This window comes from Parambassis ranga, chromosome 4 (assembly GCF_900634625.1).
Source record: "Parambassis ranga chromosome 4, fParRan2.1, whole genome shotgun sequence".
NCBI lineage: Eukaryota > Metazoa > Chordata > Actinopteri > Ambassidae > Parambassis > Parambassis ranga.
In genome coordinates this window covers 10,020,397-10,041,073 of record NC_041025.1, presented here as the reverse complement: position 1 = coordinate 10,041,073, position 20,677 = coordinate 10,020,397, and the positions used below count along the sequence as shown (strand labels likewise).

The following is a 20,677-nucleotide window of genomic DNA, read 5'->3' as shown; positions in this document are numbered from 1 at the left end:
TCAAACTGCTCCCCACAAAGTACACCTACACACACTTTGTCTGGTGGTTGTTTTTGTTTCATTTTGTGTTGCCTCTCTTACAGTAATTGCTTCACACAAACAGTAGGCTTGTTTTTTTCCTCTGTATTCATTTTTTGTTTCACTTTGAGTATTGAGGGCCATTGTTTTTTTTTTAGGTTACTGTTGTGTTTGTGCCTTTTTGATTTTATGGGTTCTTAAAACAATAAGCAACACCAAAAATAGCATATTGGGTCTCATCAAAGCCCATTTTTCTTTTCACATTGATTTTTGATTTTTTGAATGATTTTTGTCTGAAAAGGTGACAACACTCTACACTGAGGATATAAATCTCACTTTCTTCTGCTTTGTCAGAAAGGCTCATAAACCAGATTTACAGCTGTAAAAGTTATGTCTGTTTTCAGGTTTTAAATTAAACCCTGTGAATGTCAAAGACGTCTGTTTGTCTTTGAATTCCTGGAAAAAGGTTTGACCAGCGCAGCAAACCCAGTTTCAGGAAAGGAAGGTCATGACTGCTGCATTCAAGTCAGCAGAAATGTCTTCCACTCAGCAAAATAACTTGGGCTCAGTCCAGAACAGCCTCTGGTCTTTTTATTGACAATGTCAGTCCTGACAGGACTGGCTTGTCCATCACAGCACAAGGGTAAAAAGACATATGTGGAGCTGCCTTCATCATCCAGTGTGTTGTGTATCGGAGGGAGTTAAAACACAAAGAAAAATGCATCACGGTAATGATAATAATTTATTCATTCAGGTAGAGTAAGAGTCTTTGGCAGTGGAGAACAGGAACAGAGGGTGATTTCGTTTTAAAGTGAAGTGCTGCATGGAGAAACAGTGAACCAGTCCTCTTAGAGATAATGCAATAAGGAGCTCAAACCAGTCAGACTAAACATGCAATGATGGCATGAACAGAACACTGAAGGGTCAGTGTTGGTGCTAAAATAGTTTGGAGTGTACTCAACTGCTGGGAGTTGAAGAGGTGTTTGGCTTTTGTGTGTATAATGAAATAAAAAAACGTCCCTCTAAATGTATCACAGTAAAATCTGGCACTGGCATTTTGTAACGACACTCTCTGAATGTGAAGAGCCCTCTTTTCACTCTGGTATATGTGTCTGGCCTGAACTGTGTTACAAAAAAACATATAAAAGGCAACAATTACAAACAAAAACAATAATTCATTTAGTGAAGAGGTGAGCAAACCGCTTACAGAGCGGTTCATCCATTCTTCCATATTCACATCCCATTGGCATCTCCTACCAACTGACAAGTGCAACTCTACAGTTCATATAATAAAGGGCAAAGAGGTACAAACGTGCATCTGTCTGAGACACTTTGCATGAGGCTTTCTATTTCAGTGAGATACCTCCCTCAAATTCTTTTGTGCATCTTTTCTTTTCTTTCTGACAACACCAGGGAACACCTCTCCGGATTAGAAAGCAGCACAAAACCCTGAAGACAGGGCTGGTAAGGCCATTTCAATATTTGACGTGGACTTGATAAAACCAAGTACTGGAACCAATCAGAATGCATTTAACACTGCATTCGTCACTCAGCTCACAATATGAGAGGGGGAGAACATACATACACATGCGCGCACGCACACACACACATTTGTGCACATTGTGCACAAGCCAGACGTGTCTGGCAAAGATGTCTGACTTTGGGGAACAATGACATCACAGCTCCTGTCAATCTGTTAATATCATCCAGAATACCGTTAGACGCCCATTCATGCGTTAACAAAGGCAACAGGACTAGATCACTCCGGTCATCGTCAAAGTAAAGCTTCAGCTACACAGACATCACAGGACAAAACAGGAGTTTACTCAATATCAGAATACTGCTAGAGGTCAGGAGTTCAGTTGCTCCCACATGTGCAAACATCTGTTGTTGTAAAGAGTGGAGGCCACTTGGGGTCGCTGTTTCACTCAGTCACAGTCACAAGTCACTGGTAGAGTCCCACTGACACGGTCACATCCATGTTCTGTATTAAGGCTGAGCAGAGGCTGGCACAGTCCAGGACCCGACTGGGACAGGGAAGAGTCAAAGAGTCCGAGAGCTCACTGGCATCCAGCTCTTCGAACTTGAATTATTTGTTTACCCATCATACATCATGGTGGCCTGCATTGCCCTTGGTTAGTGGTATTAGGGCAAACTGCTGGGTCCCTGCAGTCTAGGGTCACAGTGTGACTTTGCTGAGTCTAAGGGAGAGGCTTGAGCGGTGCTGAGCACGAGGGAGTGTGGAACTACAGCGACTACGCAGCTGGACTGGCCGTCCAGCCGAGCCTCGCACCCGCAGCAGAAAGTCAAAGTTAGCTGAGGTGTTCATGGCGTAGAAGACGTTAGCATTGTCTGGAATCACCAGTTCTGGAGAAAAAAAACAGAGAAGGAAAAGCAGTGATACATTTGCTGACAGTGGTGGGTCTGATGTCTCACATATGAATGTGTTTAGTGTTTCTGGTTACACTGTGATAAAACATAGGATTGAGAATCTCTGTGAAAGCAGAGCCATGTTTTACCTCTCTCCTCAGAGATGACTTGCACCAGCTCGTATCCTTCTTCTGGCTCCACCTCTAGGTTGTGCTTTGCCATGGCTCTAGCAATGACAGCCGGCGTCTTGTCCTGATTGGTCAACTATTTAGGAAACACACATACAGTGTTTACCATCCATTTTGTAACTGTCTAAACCTCTCACACAGGAGGACAAAAAAACACATTTACCCACCAGTATGCTCTTGTACAGGTTCCCGTTGCCCTGCTCCAGGCTGACTCTTATGATACATGCATCCTGGGCCTGTGTGTTATAGGCTGGGGTTTGACTCGGTGAGCTCGGGGACATGGGAGTGAGGGAGATGGAGCGTCTGTGGGTGCAGGGGTGTCCGGGGAGGGAGGGTGATGCGGTCATAGAGACACTGGCTGTGGATGAGCTGGTGTCCATGGAGTGGAGTGAAGTACAGGAGGATGATTCTGATAGCTGAGGAAACACAAAAATATACAGAACTCAATCATTTTCCTGCACCGAAAGGATCTAATCTGAATATCTGCAGCTATTTAAGGCATAAAGGTATTACTAAATATTTTTATTAAAATATGTTCATGTTTAACTTACTATGACTAGTGCTATTTTATTAGGGAAAATTATTATCAATCAACATATTCGATCCTCTTATATTCACTGAAAACAAGTTATCATGGCAACATCTCACTTATTTAAACAGGTCTTTATGAGAAGATATTTTTCAGCGGCTCTACCATTTTTGTACAGAACAGCTTTCCTGTTGCGCTGTAACCCACCTTGTTTTGCTGGGAGTCAGAGGTATGAGTCGGGGTGGCGAGTCCCTCGCTGTCAGACGGACTGCTGGAGTCACTGGAGGACACGCTGACTGAGTCCATGCTTTCCCCTGAGCTGCCAGTAGGTGGTGAGCGTGGCGTCTCTCTGACTGGAGAACTGGCTGCATTACTGTCTGTTCCAAGAAACAGCCTGGACAGCAGAGGAAGAGTTATTAGATAATAAAATAAAGAGGTCCCAGCTGTGTAGTGCATGAATGTGACACATCTCCACTGTGACACACACACAGGTCAAAGAAATACATTCTAAACCTAATTTGCAACTTAAAACTCCATTAGTGTCTGTTCTCTGGATGTACTCACAGGCTGAGTCTTTTCACCATGCTTTTTCGGGGTTTGGGTGATGTTGGGCTGCTGTCGCCAAGACCTTCAATCTCGCAGGACAAGGCGTAGCTGCAAGAAAGAGCATTAAGAGTAAGCCTTCAGTATCATAAAACATAACCAGATCATGCGCACAGTGGTTTTCAAGAACTGCATTCTCTGAAGTCAGAGAAAGAGGGAGGCGAGCTCACAGAACCAAAAGAACAAAGTACAATTGACCAGTGGGGAGTAAAGACATGACATCAAGGTGATGAGAAAGCAGAGAAAGGAGCTCCTCTTGTGTATTTGTGTGTGAACAATAGGTCCAACAGACCATGACTCATGCACTGGTGTGCTTGTTTCTAATGGGTAATGGTGTAATCAAGAAAGAAAGTATAAAGCAGCAGTACCTTTCCTCCTCACTGAGCTGAGTCTGGCTCTTAAACCAGCGGAGATACGCCGGGTCTGCAGTCAGACAGTAGCTGTTGCAGGCTGACTGGAGTAGCTTGATCTGAGCGATCACCTCAAACTCCTGCAAAAAGAGACGGGAAGATTTAAAACATGTTCCACATGTCGACGGAGGCTCCCCCTGTGAGTGACTTTCATGCTTTGAATGAAGAAGCTCACACTCACCCTTCGTCTCTTCTCAAAGTTGATCAGACCACCCTGCGGAAGACACAAAGAGCACGCTGTCAAACCGGGACATCACATACCAGCGGCCGCTTAGACAAACAGCATTAGGTGGACCACTCCAAAAATGGACCAACAAAATTCCTCACACACTCATGGAAACTTACGCCCCAGTTTCTGACATCGGTTACACAGACAGACTCTCAGATCTGCAGAGCTTTGCAAACTAGCAGACACATGCTCTCAAATATCCAAACACATACATTATCAGCAGGTGCTCTTTTACCTCTACTAGGTCAGGCAGGGCTGTGTCCAACATGGTCAGGTCGGTTAGAAACGTCCCCAAGTACGGTATTGTTCCCTGCATTGCTCCCTGTGAGAAACACAGTTGTTTGATTGAGTAAATTCACTGTCATGCTACAGTAAAGTCAGATATTTATTTACACTGCGGCCTACACAGATGGCAAGGGTTGTAAATTACAGTGCAGACTTAATGCAAGTACAGCGCATTGAATAAACAGAGCTAAGCATGTGGCTTCATCATTGTGCAGAGGCTAGAATTCACTTTACAGTACACTGCATGGGAGGAATGTGGTGTTTAAAATGATAAAGCTCAGTTTTAGCTCCTTTTGTAAAGATTCATTTGTTTCTAAAGCTCTCAGTTAGCTCCAGTTTGTCTCACCATTTCCTTCTGCAGCTGCAGCCTCTTGTGTGTGCGTTTCTGGTGTTCCTTGGCACCGTTCTCAAGACTGGCAAACTTTGAAGTGCCTTCCTGTAGGGCAAACAAAAAATAGCTTTGGTCCTCCAGATTATAACCAGCAAATGAGGGAATGTTTTCTGGGAAATCGTTTTTTAAAATCTTAATGTACTCATTCATGAGTTCCTTAAAGTTATAACTCACCCTCATGAGTAGCTCTCTGCTGGTCAGGTAGTTGTTGTGGTCTGAGAAAATGTCTGAGAGTTCTTCAAATGTCTGCATGCTGTCTCTGCATCAAACACAGATTCATGTCAGCTAATGGGATTGGACACAGCAGCTAAAACACACATGCAAAATAAACAGTAACAAGATCTGGTTGAATTGGGCCAAAAAAAGGCTGATTCCTCTATTGAAACCAGCTGAGATTATCTGCATAGCAGAGAGATTGGAGGCTTACTTGGGCACGCAGGCCCAAACTCTTTTCAGTCTGTACAGGGGATTGGACTGCAGCGCCGACACGATGGCTCGCAACGACGAGAAGTTTTTGCGTATTCGACACTCCTGTTAAAAGAAAAGTCAACACAGTCACAAAGCGGCTCTTGTTTTGACACATTATATTTATGAGAGCTTGAGTGTTTTGCTGACCTGAGCGATGTCTATCCAGCGCTGTATGACCCGCGCTCTGACGTGCGGCCGGATCTGCCTGTGTTTCAGCACTGTGCTGACCACACAGGCTGCAACAGCGTTAAACTGAGTGATGGTGGCACGGATGGTGGGAGCGCAGTGCTTGTTGTGCTTCTTATCCCTCTGAGACCAAATGGAGCCCAGGCAGTGATGAGGAACTACCTTTTTAAACAGCAACTAAAGCGCAAAGTAAAAAAAGACAAAACCGTAGATGTGAGTATGACGCCACTGATGAAACATCAGATGAGCATGTAACCTGTGTAACCTCTCTGTCCTGTTTCCCTCTCGTTTCCCAGTACTTACTGCATCCATGTAGGTCAGCTGCTCGGCCACCAGGTCAGCCTCAAACGACAGGAAGTCCTCCTGAATCTCGATCTCCACTTCCTCCTCCTCCCCCAGGCAAAAAGAGCTGTTGCCATGGAAACCAGCTAAATGCAGAAAAACACAATTAAGAGAATTTAAATAAATGAGATAAAAATACGGTATACAGTGAACACAGCCTGAGTAACACTAAAAAGAACATCTAAAATATATTTTAAAAACTTACCATCAGTGTCGTCCATACTGGCCTGACCCTGCAGCTGCTCCAGCAGGCCCTCTGCCCGTCTGAGAGCCTCTGAGCCTGGCAGAGCTTTGCGCAGGTAGTCCATCAGCCTGTGGAGACAGGGGTAGTCTGGACGCTCCTGGAAGTCTTCAGGACACTGGTCCAGCCAGGCACGCAGGATGGAAGCCAGGGCACTGTGGAGACAGCAGGGAAACATGTGAGGGTGCTGGTAGTGATAGGTGGACAGGCGTGGGAACTCAGAATGTATTCCATTTGGACCTGTCATGTACATATGAAACTGTATCTTACTTTCTGATGGCTCCATTAGTTTCAGAGCCTTGGCATCTGTCCGTGTCTCGCTCGTTTTCTTCCACACATCCATACCTGCCACGGAGAAGGAAAGGCATTTAAAATCACTGCAACATTACCAATTCATATTTGGATAAAAGTCCCTCCTTGTGCCTACCTGTCTAGCAGTAGCTGCAGTACAGCCTGTGTGCTTGCAAAGGCTCTGTATGTGGATAGGAAGATGGAGGTGTAGGTGAGGTCGTTGTCTCCGAATGCCGTCAGTAACGTCTCCACCAGACGCTCCAGCGTTCCTGCGCGGATGCTTCGGATTTTGCAGGTCTCAAGCTGGCTCACAGTGTGGCCTGGAGGGAGCCGATCGCCCTCCGCCTAAACACAAACACATGTATTCATCATCTTAACATGTACAGTAACAGATTACACTTAAGATATAAAGCTAAACACCGACATACAAAGAATGGAACAAGGAAGCCCTAAAAAAAGATGGAGGAAACCTCAATGACAATTGTGACCTATATTTTATTCCCATTTCCCCAGATGTGTCCGACTATTGTGTCTACAGGGAAAAAAGGGCGAGTGCAGAGCTGAAGAGGTGGCACAGACATGGAGAGAGAGAGAGACCTTGGTGAAGTTAGCACGCTACAACAGGAAACGCTTCAATCTGCTTTTAATCACAGCAAGGCCCCTCCTCCCCTCCGTCCCTCCAGACAGAGAGGAGGACAGCCGCATAGCCAACTTCTTCTCCCACCACTCCCGCCTGATAACAGCTTCGTACACAGTACGATCATTTATCTCTCAGAGGTGATCCTCTGTACAGTCACACACTCCGGCTCCAATGACACAACTCACAGTGCAACTAAATCTGCTGAATACTATACACACTGTAAACAATGTGAGCAGGCCCACAGCTGCACTGATTGTAACTACTATTTGTTCTCTGACAATTGACTGTTTATAGTAAATATACTGATGTCTCCATGGGGAATTTTCTCTATTCTGTTCTACAGCTCTGCATAAAATACCCACATTGTTTTAATTAGCTCTACTACAGCTGGCAGCCTATGCCATTGTCAATACATCAATACACTCTTATCTAGTTTCTTCTTGATGTGCCGGTTCCCAGTCCCCATGTCAAACACACAAACAGACTAACAACACAAGATACTGATTTTTCTTCTAAACAAAAGTAAATCCTTTAGCTTTAACAGAGAAAACTCACATGAGAAACTAAGGATAATTACTTTAATTAGCCCTTCTGTGCATGATAATAATACACTGTGTAACATCTTATTATGTTGATATAAACAGCACAGTGGAGGAAACAGCCTGTGAGAAATGCACGACTCAATGAAAAGCTTTTAATGCTCCTTTTTTGTGTCATACTAGCATTTTTGTAAAGACACTGTAGAGAGAAATGAGCAGTTCTGTTGGCAGCTGGAAAAGTCAGGAAATCACATGCTTTGGCTAAACAGTCCAGGTCTGGTGAAGCTGTTGGTTTTCAGCAAGGCAACTAAAAGGTGTTGTCCGAAGAGGGAGATTTTATAGCTCAAATGTTAAAACAATAACAGCCCCGGTGGAGCACAATGCTGAGAGAGACGCCCCACGACTGAGAGAAGGGGCTGCTTCAAACAATAGAGAAGAGGTATTTCTGGGTTGCTTTAATAAACTATCTGCATGTGATGAAACTGGCAAAAGTGTCAGGTTTCTCTGCTTTGCCAATGATTTGAGGCTTCACTTGCAGTCACACAGGCCTGCTGTAAACTCACCCCCAGCCATCTCGCTCCCTTGTTGGCAGCCTGCTGAATCTGAACCCTCTTCAGTGTCACATTGTAGATGGCTCCTTCTTCGACTTCCTCCCCCCAGTCCTGCACCGAGCTCTGAAAGAAGAGGGAAAATATTACAAACCTCAGCAAGAGTGGAGACTTGTGCTGAGGATTTAAAAAGATAGAACTATTTCCTGCAAAATGCTGCACAGCTAACTTCCAGTGTCATTTCAGCAGTTGAACAACATAGGAAAAAACCTGTTTAAGAAAAGCAGAAGAGAGAAAAAAACACACACAAAAACACTTCCACTGCCTCAAACTACCCAGGAGGAGGATTGAAGTGCAGTAAAACATCAAGAATGACCAACCCCCCACCGCTGCAGCCTGCCAGGCCTCTCTCCCTCCCTCTTTCTCTCCCCTGTCTTTACTCCCTCTTTATTCCCTATCCATCTCTTTCACCATGTCCTCTGGAGCTGAAGTCAGAGTTGGACTGAGCTCAGAAAAGCTGTAGATAAAGTCTCTTGAACAAACATGTAGCAGAATTTACATCATTCATTAATCTCTTCTGTCTGTGTAATTATAGAAGCCAAGACCGCCTGATTACAAATGTGTGTCACAAACGCCCAGGCACAGTTAAGTCAACTTGTAGGGCTAAATAGATTTGTGTTCATCTTGCAGCCTCATATACATGACTGACTGTCTGTCTCTGGTTGTAGCCTAGATCACTTGCAAACAGCAGAGTGCGTAAACACACAGAGGGAGCAGAGTGAAATCAAAACACAAAACTTCTGCTCGGTGATCTGCTGAGACATCAACATGCAGACACAGAGACGATGGAGGAGAAGGACCGGCCAACTATCAACACCACGCATGCAGTATTAAGGCCAAATCACTCACTCTCACACAGGCGCAATGGCAGCCAAGATTACTCTCACTTGTCCCTACTTTCATTTACATAGCTCAATAAGCAAAGTCCATGATACTCCCCGAGCAGAAGGGCCGCCAGGAAACGGATCAAGGGTCAGAGACGCCGTTAACAGGCTCAGTGGTCGGTCTTGGAGACCAGTGGCACTCAGCCATGACTGGACTGTGTTTGGGTTTGGAGAGAAACATGTGATGCAGAAATAAAGAGACCCCCCCCCCCCATCCCCAAATGAAAGGAGAATAACAAAGAGGAAGGAAGAGAGAATGGAACAGATAAAACCACCATGTATGTCTGTGTTACTGCATGTCAAATGCTACATTTGTGTAAAACATTCTGCTGTTCTGCATCTTGTCTTGTTCATGGTCAGCAGCATGTCTCTCTCCCTCTTTCTCTGGCTGCTGCCGGCTGGCCGGCCCTGCTGGCGCAGGGACAGATAAATACATCAGTGCATGAGTCATGCAGTCCACACACTCCCAAAACAATAGCAGGAGGTCTCTGTGCTGGCCGGCCCCGGCTGCTGAGTTCACAGTCTGCACACACAGCCCGCTTTTTGTGAGCCACAGAGCTGCAGATGTTTTTCAGAGCAGGCTTTTTGTTTTTTGTGTTTTTGTTATGCTCTTTGTGCATCAGGTTTTGGGGGTTTAAAGTGCCACGGAGGTCTATGAGTTTGTATAAAAATGGAAAATAGGTTATGATTCCAATAATCAGAATGGATAGTATCTATATTAGAATAATAATACAGAACAGACGTGTTAGTTTGCACAGGGTACAGCATATCAGATGACACTGGGTGAGGTGTAAACAGGAGGTGAGTTGTTTACTCTGTAAAAACTTGCATTCACAACATTGGACACTTGGACACTGAGGACAGCACAGAGGCCTCTGGTACCCTATCTCCGCTTAAATAGTGCTAATCTGCATATCAGCCTGTCAACAGTCTGTGAGACAATACTCCCAGGATAACAACAACATTTGTGTTAGATCTCCGGCGCTGATCTGTTGGTTGGACCGTGGTGGCCCTGGGGCCTCGTCAATTGTTCCCTCTGTTTCACTGCGGACCCCCAAACAAAAGTTTTCATGTCCATCATCAGGCAGAGGAAAGCTAACCGCTAACTTCACATTCTGCCCGGACAATCCCACCTCCCCACTTTTCCAAAACTTTACGCACCATCTTTACGCAGCAGCTATGTAGGTTAAACTGGATTTAAAGCCAGTGAAAACAATTGAAACTCACTGTTGAGCTGCCCCCCCCCGCTTTCCCCTCCTCCTCCTCCTCCTCCTTCCCCGTTATCCGCTACTTTCCCAAGCCTACAAACACCCCCTCCTTCTTTCCCTCTCTAACCTACCCCCTCTCCCCTGGTCTCCAGAAACCACAAACAGCACAGCACAGGATGGAAAAGAGTGAGAGTCTCTTTTTTCATTTGTTTTTACCATTTTAGTTTTCCAGGCGAACTTCATGGTGAGCGTTTCTCTCATGATCCGGGGGCAGCATCAGAACTCCAGAATAATCCGACATGCAGAGAAGAACATGTGTTCCTTTATTTTTAAAAAAGCAAAATTCCAGGTCCTCGCTATTCTTCTTCTTCACTACACACACTTCTGCGCTCTTCTCCAAACATTCAGTCCAGCTCCTCTGTCTGTCAGCAGCCTCTCCGCTCTTCCACTGAATGGCCTAACTCCTCCTACTTGCACTCACAACAGTCCCGTTTAAACTCCTCCTCCCACTTTTTTTTGTCTGACTTTCATCAGACTGACAACAATGTGCGCACTCATACGTAGGGTTGTGATTTCTGTTTACGCAACACACCAATACAGAAGAAACATGAATCTCTTACCACAGAAATCAAAGAAGGCACGGATTAACCATTATACACCGGAATAGAAGTTCAAAACCCCTTATTTTCAGGTTGAAATAAATGGAATAAAGTGTAATAACAAACAAATCAATTAAAAAATCAGACTCAAAACTCAAACAAACAGCTATAAAATCCCATTTCTTCTGCGATCATATTTTTTTCAATTGATTGATTTTGTGTCACCTCACTGTATTTTGGCACCGCCTTGCTGAAATATTGTGGCCTGATGGCAGCATGTTGCTTACAAACCCTGCATGTTGGTCTGTCTTTACACCACAGGGCAGGTTTCCACTTCACTTAATGTTCATGAGCATGCAGGTTCAGGCCGAGCAGCAGTTTTATGTATGAATGCAGTGGTGGACTGTGTTCACTGACACTGCCTAACAGAAGCCTGTGCAGTGATTTTAATGCTTTGCTGATTTAGATTCATGTTTTCGTCTTTCCCCCTGTGTATTGAGATAATAGACTCTTAAATTGACAAAATATTTTTTGTTTTTGTCATTAAACTAAGCTCACACACACTGTTATAGCAACATACAGATACAGGTTATTATAAGATACATTCTACAGATGTTGTATAAGAGGATGAAGTGATGGACCGTGGGCCCTATAGTCGTCTTGTGTGTAAAGCAGCTGCGGCCTCACAGTCCTTGCGTGGGACAATACAAGGAAGGCTGCTGATGCCGTCACCAGCACTGTGCATTGTCAGTGACAGGAGAGAATAGGCAGCACTGTTCCACTGTGAATGTGTCTGCACACATACTCAAACAGCCCACTTGTGTGAATAAACGGGAAGATGTGAATCAAGTGTGGACTTTGTGTGGGGGTCCTGTTTGTATCCTAAACATTTCAAATGTGAGCAAGCAGTGGTTCATACATTATCACATCCATTTATTCCATTGATAAAATGCCACACCACTGATCCAGATTCATATGAGCTGTCAGGAGGAGGCAGCAGCAGGAGTCTTATGATTCCCATTGTTAGTCCGATGTGCTGTGGCCTCCTTTTCAGTATTGTGTGTGTTTACGTGATCTGCCTTCCCACTCCTCTGGCTCCGGTGACACCAACACGTAACCCAAAACGTCACACTAAGCGTCACTGGCTATCACACACCACACCGGTAACCAGGGTGCACAGACACACAAACAAGTGCCTATTTTTTTTAACATTATTACTCCCTCCAGCTTAGTTTTCAGGGTACCAAAAGGCCAGGGAAGCCTAAAGTACATCTCCGTCACTGCCTCCCTGTGTGTGGCAAATATACAGTATCAGTTTTTTATCATGCTGTGTATCTGGCTGGAGTCCAGTTCCCAGGCCGAGCTACCCCAGTTTGTTGGGTCTTTGGAACTCTGGGAAGCCCGAGGGGCAGTGGGAAGGTTGCGACTCCACATGACCTCTAGCTCAGCCCCAGGGGATTTGTGAGTGTTGGTCTCACAGTGGGAGTGATGTCACATCAATGCAAACAAGACGTCTGACAAATGTGACAGCTGCCGCTCTGTCTGATGGATGAACAGATGAGTACGCAAAACAATTTATTCCCTCATTCTTCAGTGCTGAATGCTACTGTTAGCATCATACAGGATTTATAAGGCTTCAAAGAAAACCCCAGGTTAAACCAAAAGTTTGACATTTTGTAAAATGTGCTGCTGCTTTTATGTCAAGAGAAGGCTGGTAGCATTGTCTTGTTAGTGGACACTGAGAAGTCCACTACTCAATGTCACAAAGCTGCCTTATAAAGATAGTAAATAATGTTTGAGATGCTCTTAAGTATCACCTGTTCCTAACTGCCGTTGATGTTATATACAGTCTGTCTTCTTCCAAAGTGTTGTGGTTCAAGTCCGAGAAGAAATATGTGAGTGGGGAGTGTGTTTTCTGTGTAGAACCCTTTGAATTAAGTATTACACCGGGTGATTATGATACATAATCAGTCAGTTTTCTAGCATATGGATGGATGTGGACATCATCTTTACTGTCAAAAAGCAGGCTGAGGCTTTAATCATCTCTGTTAGTAGATCTCTAAATAATGTGTTTGATGTTTGTTGAATGGCAGCCTCAGCTATTGAGGACTTGTTGCCTGATGCATCACACTTTCTTCACTTGTTGGAAGTGATTACAAATTCCTGTAGGAACCTCTGCTTCCAAAATAGAAAGCCCGTCCCTTGCTGAACCTTGAGTTTCAGGACCTGGTGAGCTGACCATCTTGCTCTTTTGGAGTTTAATGCCTCACAGCCATAAACTGTTTGGACCTATTTGTAAACCAGCTCTGGAAATCTGATTTCCTGTAGCCTGAATGTAAACCACACCAACACGTTGCAAGCCTGTCACATGTTGCACATGGCATTCCTGCACTGCAACATAGGCCAATCCAGATTCCAAGTTTTTCCTTCTATTGGAAAACTAATGACGTAGCTACTCTCAGGAAAGCCCTGGACGCGGGGCAGACCAGTTTTTTTCATAATGGATTCTTTCCATTATTGAGCTTCCCAAATACTCTTCTCTCTCTGTTCCACAGTCAGAACAGTGAACTACAGAGCCGACAGAAAGGGGACAAAAACAGGAGGAGCACTGCTCGTGCTGTTATTGCACCACAGTGGGGAAAAATGCACATTCCAGGAAATCTCCCACTTCCTGCCTCTAGCCTTCTGACTCCAATGAGGCTGCTGTCCTTATACCTGACTGGCTGGGGAGCCTCTCCGGCCTGGAGCATGGTCATAAAATCTGACCAATACGATGGAGAGGAGAGGAGAGGAGAGGAGAGGAGAGGAGAGGAGAGGAGAGGAGAGGAGAGAGGAGAGGAGAGACACACAGGGCACAATAACTGGGAGGATCTTGTAGTGCATGTGTAATGTCTCTGTGTTTATATTCAAGATAAGAAGGTCGTGTATCAGAGAAAGTGTAGTGCAGAGTTGAGATTAACTTGAAAGGACATTATCTCTGATGTGAGAGGGAGAGACTGAGACAGACAGTGGGGGAGAGTTCACAGCACAGTCAGAAACTGAGAAGATCCATTTACTGGCGGAAAGACAAGCATGATGCAATTGGGCCATCTTGCACTGCTGTTAACAGAGGAACAGGTTGGAATGAGACGTCTCGCTCATTCTCGAAAAAACAGGGAGGAAGAGACTCATCATTTCTACCAGCAAGTGGAGCATGCAGTGGAAAGTCAATGCATAAAAATGAAACATTTAGAGGATCTTTTCCTTGTTGGTGCATTCTTACTGTATTGTTTTTCAGTCATACGGGCCTGTGTGCACACTGATATATCTACTTATCACACACTGTATGTTTGTGTGTGGTTGGTGAGGTTTGTGTTTCCAAAGCATGCTTCCCAGCAGAGGGCAGAGTTCATAAACCGCTGTGTTTATCCAGAGTCAGCAGAGGTTTTTAGTCCAACCAGGCCAGATGAAAAAAAAGGAAAAAAAAAGTCAGGATGGTTGGACTTATGGTGCGCAGGACAGCATAATCTGCTGTAACTCAATAAAATAAACCAATCAAAGAAGCTTTAAATTGCAGAGCAGTCAGTAAATGCACATGTTTATAGGACAGTTAGTTTAATGAGGGGATAGATGATGGACATGTCAGGTCATCTCTTGTGAAAAACACTTTCTGTCTCTTGTACGGTCAACTGAACTCTTTGTTCAAACAGTCACATCAAAGCTCTGTCTCCCACTCTCCCTCGTTGCTTATGTCATGTCTCTGCCCCCCTCAGATCTATTGTCCTGGCTGCAGTTGAGCTCCCTCTCTCTCTTTCTCTCTCTCTCTCTCTCTCTGGATGGGTGACATCATTGGTTTCCAGTAAAATCCAGAGCTGGTGACCCCTCCTTCCCCTTCTCCTTGTGCATACTCCACATTCAAAACTAAACTAATGCAGCCTTTCAAAGAACAGCACCGGTTTCTACATTATCACCAGTTGTACCAGAATCGTGTTTAGGCTGTATGATAGGGTTGTACAGACATGTTTTTTTTCCTAGCTCTCCATGTGGGTTCAGTTTGGCCATTGCGGTAAAGCAGGGATAATCCACTGTGGAGCTATGATGACTCAGACGGTATGCTGGTTGCTAAGGTGATTTCAGGTGCCTCTGCATTCAGAAAGAGTTACGATAAATTAGACAAGTCCTAGCAGCATACACCCTTCCCTCCCCCACGTGGCCCCCATCCCTGAGCCCCCCAAGATCTAAGCCCTGCTAAGCCTTGAATGAATCGGTCTGGACTGGCTCGGTTGTCTGTCTGACCCCCCACCCACTCTCCTGCTAATGAGAGGCAGACCATCTGTTGCCCAGCAATACACGGTACCCTAAAGATGTCACATATGCAACAAAAACAACGCACAGGGATCAGTCAAACTGGTAGCACACAGGTGACAACTGAGACCCCTCCGAAAACCCACCGAGCACACAGCAGCCTGTGAATTCCTGACATCAGAATGAGCAAAGTCACACTTTCTTTAACCGACGTGCTATTTAAGCTTTTATTTCATGCATGTTCTTGTTCTGACTGTGGTGGAACATTTCATTTCTGCTGCTGAGTGATGTTATGATGCCGTCTGCAGCACTGCTAGTGTTAAATTGAAGTGTGAAGCATGTGCGCTGTAGGAAATGAAACTGCATAAGTGATGCACAAAACAACACACACCAGAACAGCTACTGCAAAAAAGAGGCAGTAGCTGTACTGAAGCCCAAAACATGCTTCAACAACACAGCTGTTGCAATAACACAGAAGAAACATTTACTCTACCAGAGCAAAGTGGGCACATCAGACACACAGAAATAGACATAAGTGTAGCCGTAGCTCAAATCAAACACACAGGATGTGTTTCCTGCGCTAAAATTAGTGTATATCTTAGTTTATTATAGTTTATGACCTCAGCTGAGTTATTATTGTCTACAATCTGCTGACATAAAGACTGCTGACCACTCTGAAGAATAACTGGACACCAGCAGCCCCTAGCTTCACACTAATGCCGCACACACACACCACAATGCCAGCTTGATCCTAGTCATGCGTCCTGGCTAATGCTGCATGCCCTGCCTGAGCGGGAAAAGGAATAGAGAATTTAGTCTGTTTTTAGTGGGTGCCCCTTGACCCCCTCACACACACCCACACACACACACATACAATCACACATAGCTGCCAAACCACAAAAACTGGACTAAATCAAAGACTCCGCACACATTACCTCATGCCTCATATCACCCCTAAACACACACACACACACACACTGTCACCAGGCACACTTCCATTGCCATATGGTGTGATGAGTTTCTGCCCCAGTAGGGAAAGCTGCTCCTGTTGTGTTGTTACTCTGGGGTGCACGTTCGGTGACAGGGACAATGCCCACAGTATTGACTTTTCACACCAATCCCATTATGTGACCTAATTAGGCCCAAGATCACAATATGAAACTCTGCAGAGCTGCAGGCGACCAGACAACTTGACACGCAGGATGTCATCCAAGTGCATAAATGCCATCTTAAGTGGTTGCTGAATAAAAGCATGAGTGAGTCCTGGATTTTAAGAGAAACCGAAGATTGGTGGTTTGTGAACTGTGTAATTTGTGTGACATTAAGGACAGATGGGTCATTATTACACACACACCTCACACTGTCTTATTTAGTGGAATAAACATTAGTAGAAGAAGTAGTCTTCTTATTTTCCTTTACTTCTTGTTCACCCTTCTGTGCCACAAGTAAATTAGCTGTAACAAAATGTTTTACAAAAACATGCATGATTTGTTTCTATTGAAATTTTGTAAGAAACTGGCCAAAGGCTATACAAACTAGTCTTATCCGGATGAATGAGTCACGGAACTGCTGAAATCTCTGTCAAGTCATCAAAACACATGACAAGCAGGAGTCAAAACTCTTGGAATGGAAACACTGACACGTCACAGAGCATCAGCATCAAACGTGCACTTCTCTGTCAAAAAGACCAGAAAGAGGAAGGAGGAGTGCGAGCTCAGCTTTCTTACTTTATTTCAATGGAAAACAAGCCATCATCAGAATAAAGTCACTTCTCCGTTTCAGTGAATGACCAGCTGAAGTTATTGACCTGCCCTGGCTGGTTATTATATGCCAACATGGTGCAGGGGAGCGGCTAATATCCCCTCTGCTGGAGTTTTTTTATTGATAGGCCTGAGGCATAATTACATTACCCCATTACCGACAGAGAGACGAGAACATAAAGGAACACTGCAGACTTCAGAATGACTTCAGAATGTACTGTTACATTTTATGTGAAGAATCACTTCTTTTATCCCTGCTTGTCACATACCCTCCAAAGTCTAAATTACTGATGCAATTTGTGATTTAATGTCATTAATTCCACCATTTTCATCATCTTATCAGTCTCTGTGGGGAAGTCTCATTGTCCTCAGTGTAGTGCTGATAATGACGGCCACCTCAGCACTACTCCCTCATCTCTGACCTGAACTATGGACCTGACAGCTTTATGACATGCAATGGTTTCATTACCTTATGTAAGAAGGCAAAAAGTGGAGAAACAGGAGTGAAAGACTTCAACCAGTCATGTCAAGGTCCCTGACCACAAGCACCCTGAGGGACTCATAAGATAACACAAATAACATGACATATAAATGGATGTATATGGTAGATTTATCCCAAAATGAGACAACACTGCTGGAATTGTGTATCAGCAGGTTTATATTGTAATGATTTTGTTTTTTTTTCTGACCTAACTTTATGAAACGTTCTCGTGCCTCTATATTATCATCTTTATTGCCCTCTGTTCTAACTGTGAGGGTGATTGCAACTCAACACTGTAAAAAACAGTCATAAGGATAAGCTGCAGGCATGCTGAGTTCATGGATGTAACCTGAGCATGCAGCGAGTGTGAGCATCTGTAAGCTAACCCCCAGTCTGCTTACACTTTGAAACAATTGGTGGAAACAGTGCTGTGACACATCAGCCAGGATGTCAGATAGGCAGCCAGGAGGATGATCTTCCAACACTTCAAACTCCAAACATGCTTACAAGTGCTGCAATGTTACAGTCATCACGTGGAGGATGAAATGTAACAGCAATCACCACACTGATTTAACATTGCACTGCACTGGTTATGCTCCCACCATAAATAATGTTTTAAACTTTCTTCTAAACCTTCCATTGCAGCTTGGCCACCATGCTTAAAGTGGGTCTTTAAAACTCCACAACCCCAGATTATGAATAGTTTACTTTTTTTTCTAACAGCTGCCACCCTGTTGGCATATTTTCCACAACTTATTAACTTAGAAAACACAAAAGGGTATTAAACCTTGTAGTATCCCAGGACTGGTAAACAAAATAAATGTGTAAAATCAATAGAGAGTAGGGTATGTATGAGAAGTATATAGGGCAATAATAGCTTGCTCAAGGACCTATAAGAAAGCTAGCTCACTCAAAGCCTGTGTACCATTAAAAAAAAACAAGAATATTTTCTCCTGAGCCGCAATACCACAAGTGTGCACATGCAGACAATTAGCCACAGCTAAGCTGGAATAAGCTGCCGCTGCAGGTTGTTTTCTGGTAATCACACTGTTATTTGGAATCTGTGACCTCAGAGATGAATAAAACAGAAACAAACAAACACTGCACTCATGAAGTGTCACATAAGTCCAGCTCAGCGTTTGCAGCTAACACGTATTACAGTCAGTAAAGGGATCTGAAGTAAAGTGAGCAATATCATTTCTGTTAAGAGTGACCAGTCAGCACGCACACACAGTGACCAATAAGAGGTAGTTACAGTGAATTACTTTCTTTCACAAGAGTTCAGCTGTCTGTGCCACCAAAGGTCACAGTTGAGTCTGTGTTACACAAAATTTCATTATGATGATGTCGAAGAGAGGAACTGAAAAACTAAACAATCCTCTGACGAGTCAATTAGTCATTAAAAATTAGAATTTATAATTACAATTGTTTCAATGAACTGATGTTACATACAGAAATTGTACCTGTTAGCTGTCCATGTAGCCAAAACCAGCTGCAGCAAGATGTCTGTGCACACACATCAATATATTTCTTCTCACTCTCCCTCTTCTTTCTCACAATCATACAAACACATCCAACAAACAGACCTTGGAGGAGAACTCCTCTCTGTTATCATATCTCTGTGTCTGAATGTTTATATTTCCAAACTTCTTTTCTCAGTCATCCTCTTTTCTATCCTTGAGTCTGCCAAAACCCGCCCTGACCTCCACCAAACAACACTGCAACACCTCACACATTGTAAACAGCCAAAGTCACAGGAAGGCCATTCAAGTGAAGGCCAACATCTGCCAGGTTTGTTTAAGGAGACTGGAAGTACCTGTGCTTTCCAGAAATAGAACACATTAGATTGCTGTACTGTACTGACCCAGTGTCGAGGGCTGCTTTCCGGGGAGCGGGGCTGGTACCTCTGTAGGGCGACCCCTCCTTCCCCCTCCAGGAGTAAGGTGCAGTCCAAGTCATGGCAGTGGTACTGGGACACCGCAGGCCAGGGCAGCAGGGTGGCCAGGGGGTACTGGGAGATCATGCCGATGGCCTGCATCAGCGGCAGGGGTGGCAGGGATGGCAGGGCATAGTCCAAATTGGATGGCAGAGTGGATGCAGGTGTCTTCAGAAGCAGGATGAATAGATGTCTGGCAGTTTTTTCAGGCTTCTTTGAAGATATTCAAGTCTTCTCTTCTCAGTGCTGTAGTCTGAACTTCAGCTCAGATGTTTGAATGATGATAAGTGTCCACCTCAGTCCTCTTCCTTCTTCTTCTTTCTCTTACAAAAAATCTGTTTTTTTTTTCTCAGTGTGTGGAACTCAGCTTGCCAACAGCTCTCAGCCACATGAGTGATTAAAGTCTATTGTCTCTCCCACTCTTTCGCTCCTTAGCCCTTACATTCATCTCAGTCAGAAGGGGAGGAGCTAGTACTTGGTGGCCCAGCCCCCCTCTTTCAAGAACTCGGCACACTCACTCAAAGAGAGTTTGAATGTGGAGACACAGGAAAGAAAGACAGGAAAGCTCAGCGAGAGGGAGGATGTTGTTGAAGAGGTTCGAAGAATTACTGACAATGGCAGTTTTTCCACGATAGTCGGACACATTGTCATCCAGCTGAATCCCACACTGCTCTCATTAAATTCATTAAAGAGATTTTACAATGAGCTGTTGAATCATGTCAAACCCTTTCCCTTACTTAAAAGAGCAGTTTAAAAAAAATGTCCATAAGATATAGCATCTCTTGAAAATGCCTGCTGTTATTTTCCAAAATACCAATTTTACCATTTTTATTGTGTTTTATTGAATGTTTGAAACTTTTTTTAAACAACAAGCACATTTTTATAGAGAAAGATTACGGAGGTAGTCTGTTACTGTGCAACATGATACACACTTTTTTGTATAAAAACATAACAAAAGCAGGTGTACATGTGTGTGTGACTTCATAAAGTGATTTAGTTCTCTGATAAGCATTCGTAACAGCAGGGCAACGGTCAGACTTTAATAAATGTGTAACAATCGCAGAGAATGCGTGTGCATAGGTGTGATCAAATTCAGGGTAGGAATAAGAAGCAGTCATGTGTAAAACACTGAGAAGAGGATTATCTGGGACCAGGCACTGCTCTGACACACACACACACACACACAC

At 44.2% G+C, this 20,677-nt stretch overlaps 1 protein-coding gene across 2 annotated transcripts; it reads right to left on the bottom strand.

The window, feature by feature from the left end:
- Nucleotides 1-741: 741 nt before the first annotated feature.
- Nucleotides 742-19,900, bottom strand: rgl1 (ral guanine nucleotide dissociation stimulator-like 1). Of its 2 annotated transcripts, none has more exons than XM_028404685.1 (18): nucleotides 19,419-19,900; nucleotides 8,294-8,404; nucleotides 6,688-6,896; nucleotides 6,531-6,605; nucleotides 6,225-6,415; nucleotides 5,981-6,105; nucleotides 5,639-5,854; nucleotides 5,451-5,554; nucleotides 5,198-5,282; nucleotides 4,979-5,068; nucleotides 4,583-4,669; nucleotides 4,300-4,332; nucleotides 4,077-4,198; nucleotides 3,670-3,759; nucleotides 3,313-3,499; nucleotides 2,744-2,992; nucleotides 2,538-2,652; nucleotides 742-2,385 (listed from the first exon to the last, which is right to left on the bottom strand). In XM_028404685.1, exons 1-18 carry the CDS (start codon nucleotides 19,590-19,592, stop codon nucleotides 2,198-2,200), a joined length of 2,451 nt encoding a protein of 816 aa, XP_028260486.1. In that variant the 5' UTR covers nucleotides 19,593-19,900; the 3' UTR covers nucleotides 742-2,197. The 2 variants fall into 2 exon arrangements, with proteins under 2 accessions (XP_028260486.1, XP_028260487.1); XM_028404686.1 differs by lacking the exon at nucleotides 19,419-19,900 and adding an exon at nucleotides 10,647-15,171.
- Nucleotides 19,901-20,677: the final 777 nt, after the last annotated feature.

What these genes read in the sequence shown, in the direction of transcription:
- rgl1 (XM_028404685.1), bottom strand. Translation starts at nt 19,592, where the DNA reads ATGCAGGCCATCGGCATGATCTCCCAGTACCCCCTGGCCACCCTGCTG. An exon ending in AAAGCAGCCCTCGACACTGG is followed by an intron (nt 8,405 to 19,418) that starts GTCAGTACAGTA and finishes CTCTTCTTTCAG; the next exon opens with AGCTCGGTGCAGGACTGGGG. An exon ending in ACCTGTACAAGAGCATACTG is followed by an intron (nt 2,653 to 2,743) that starts GTGGGTAAATGT and finishes TTTCCTAAATAG; the next exon opens with TTGACCAATCAGGACAAGAC.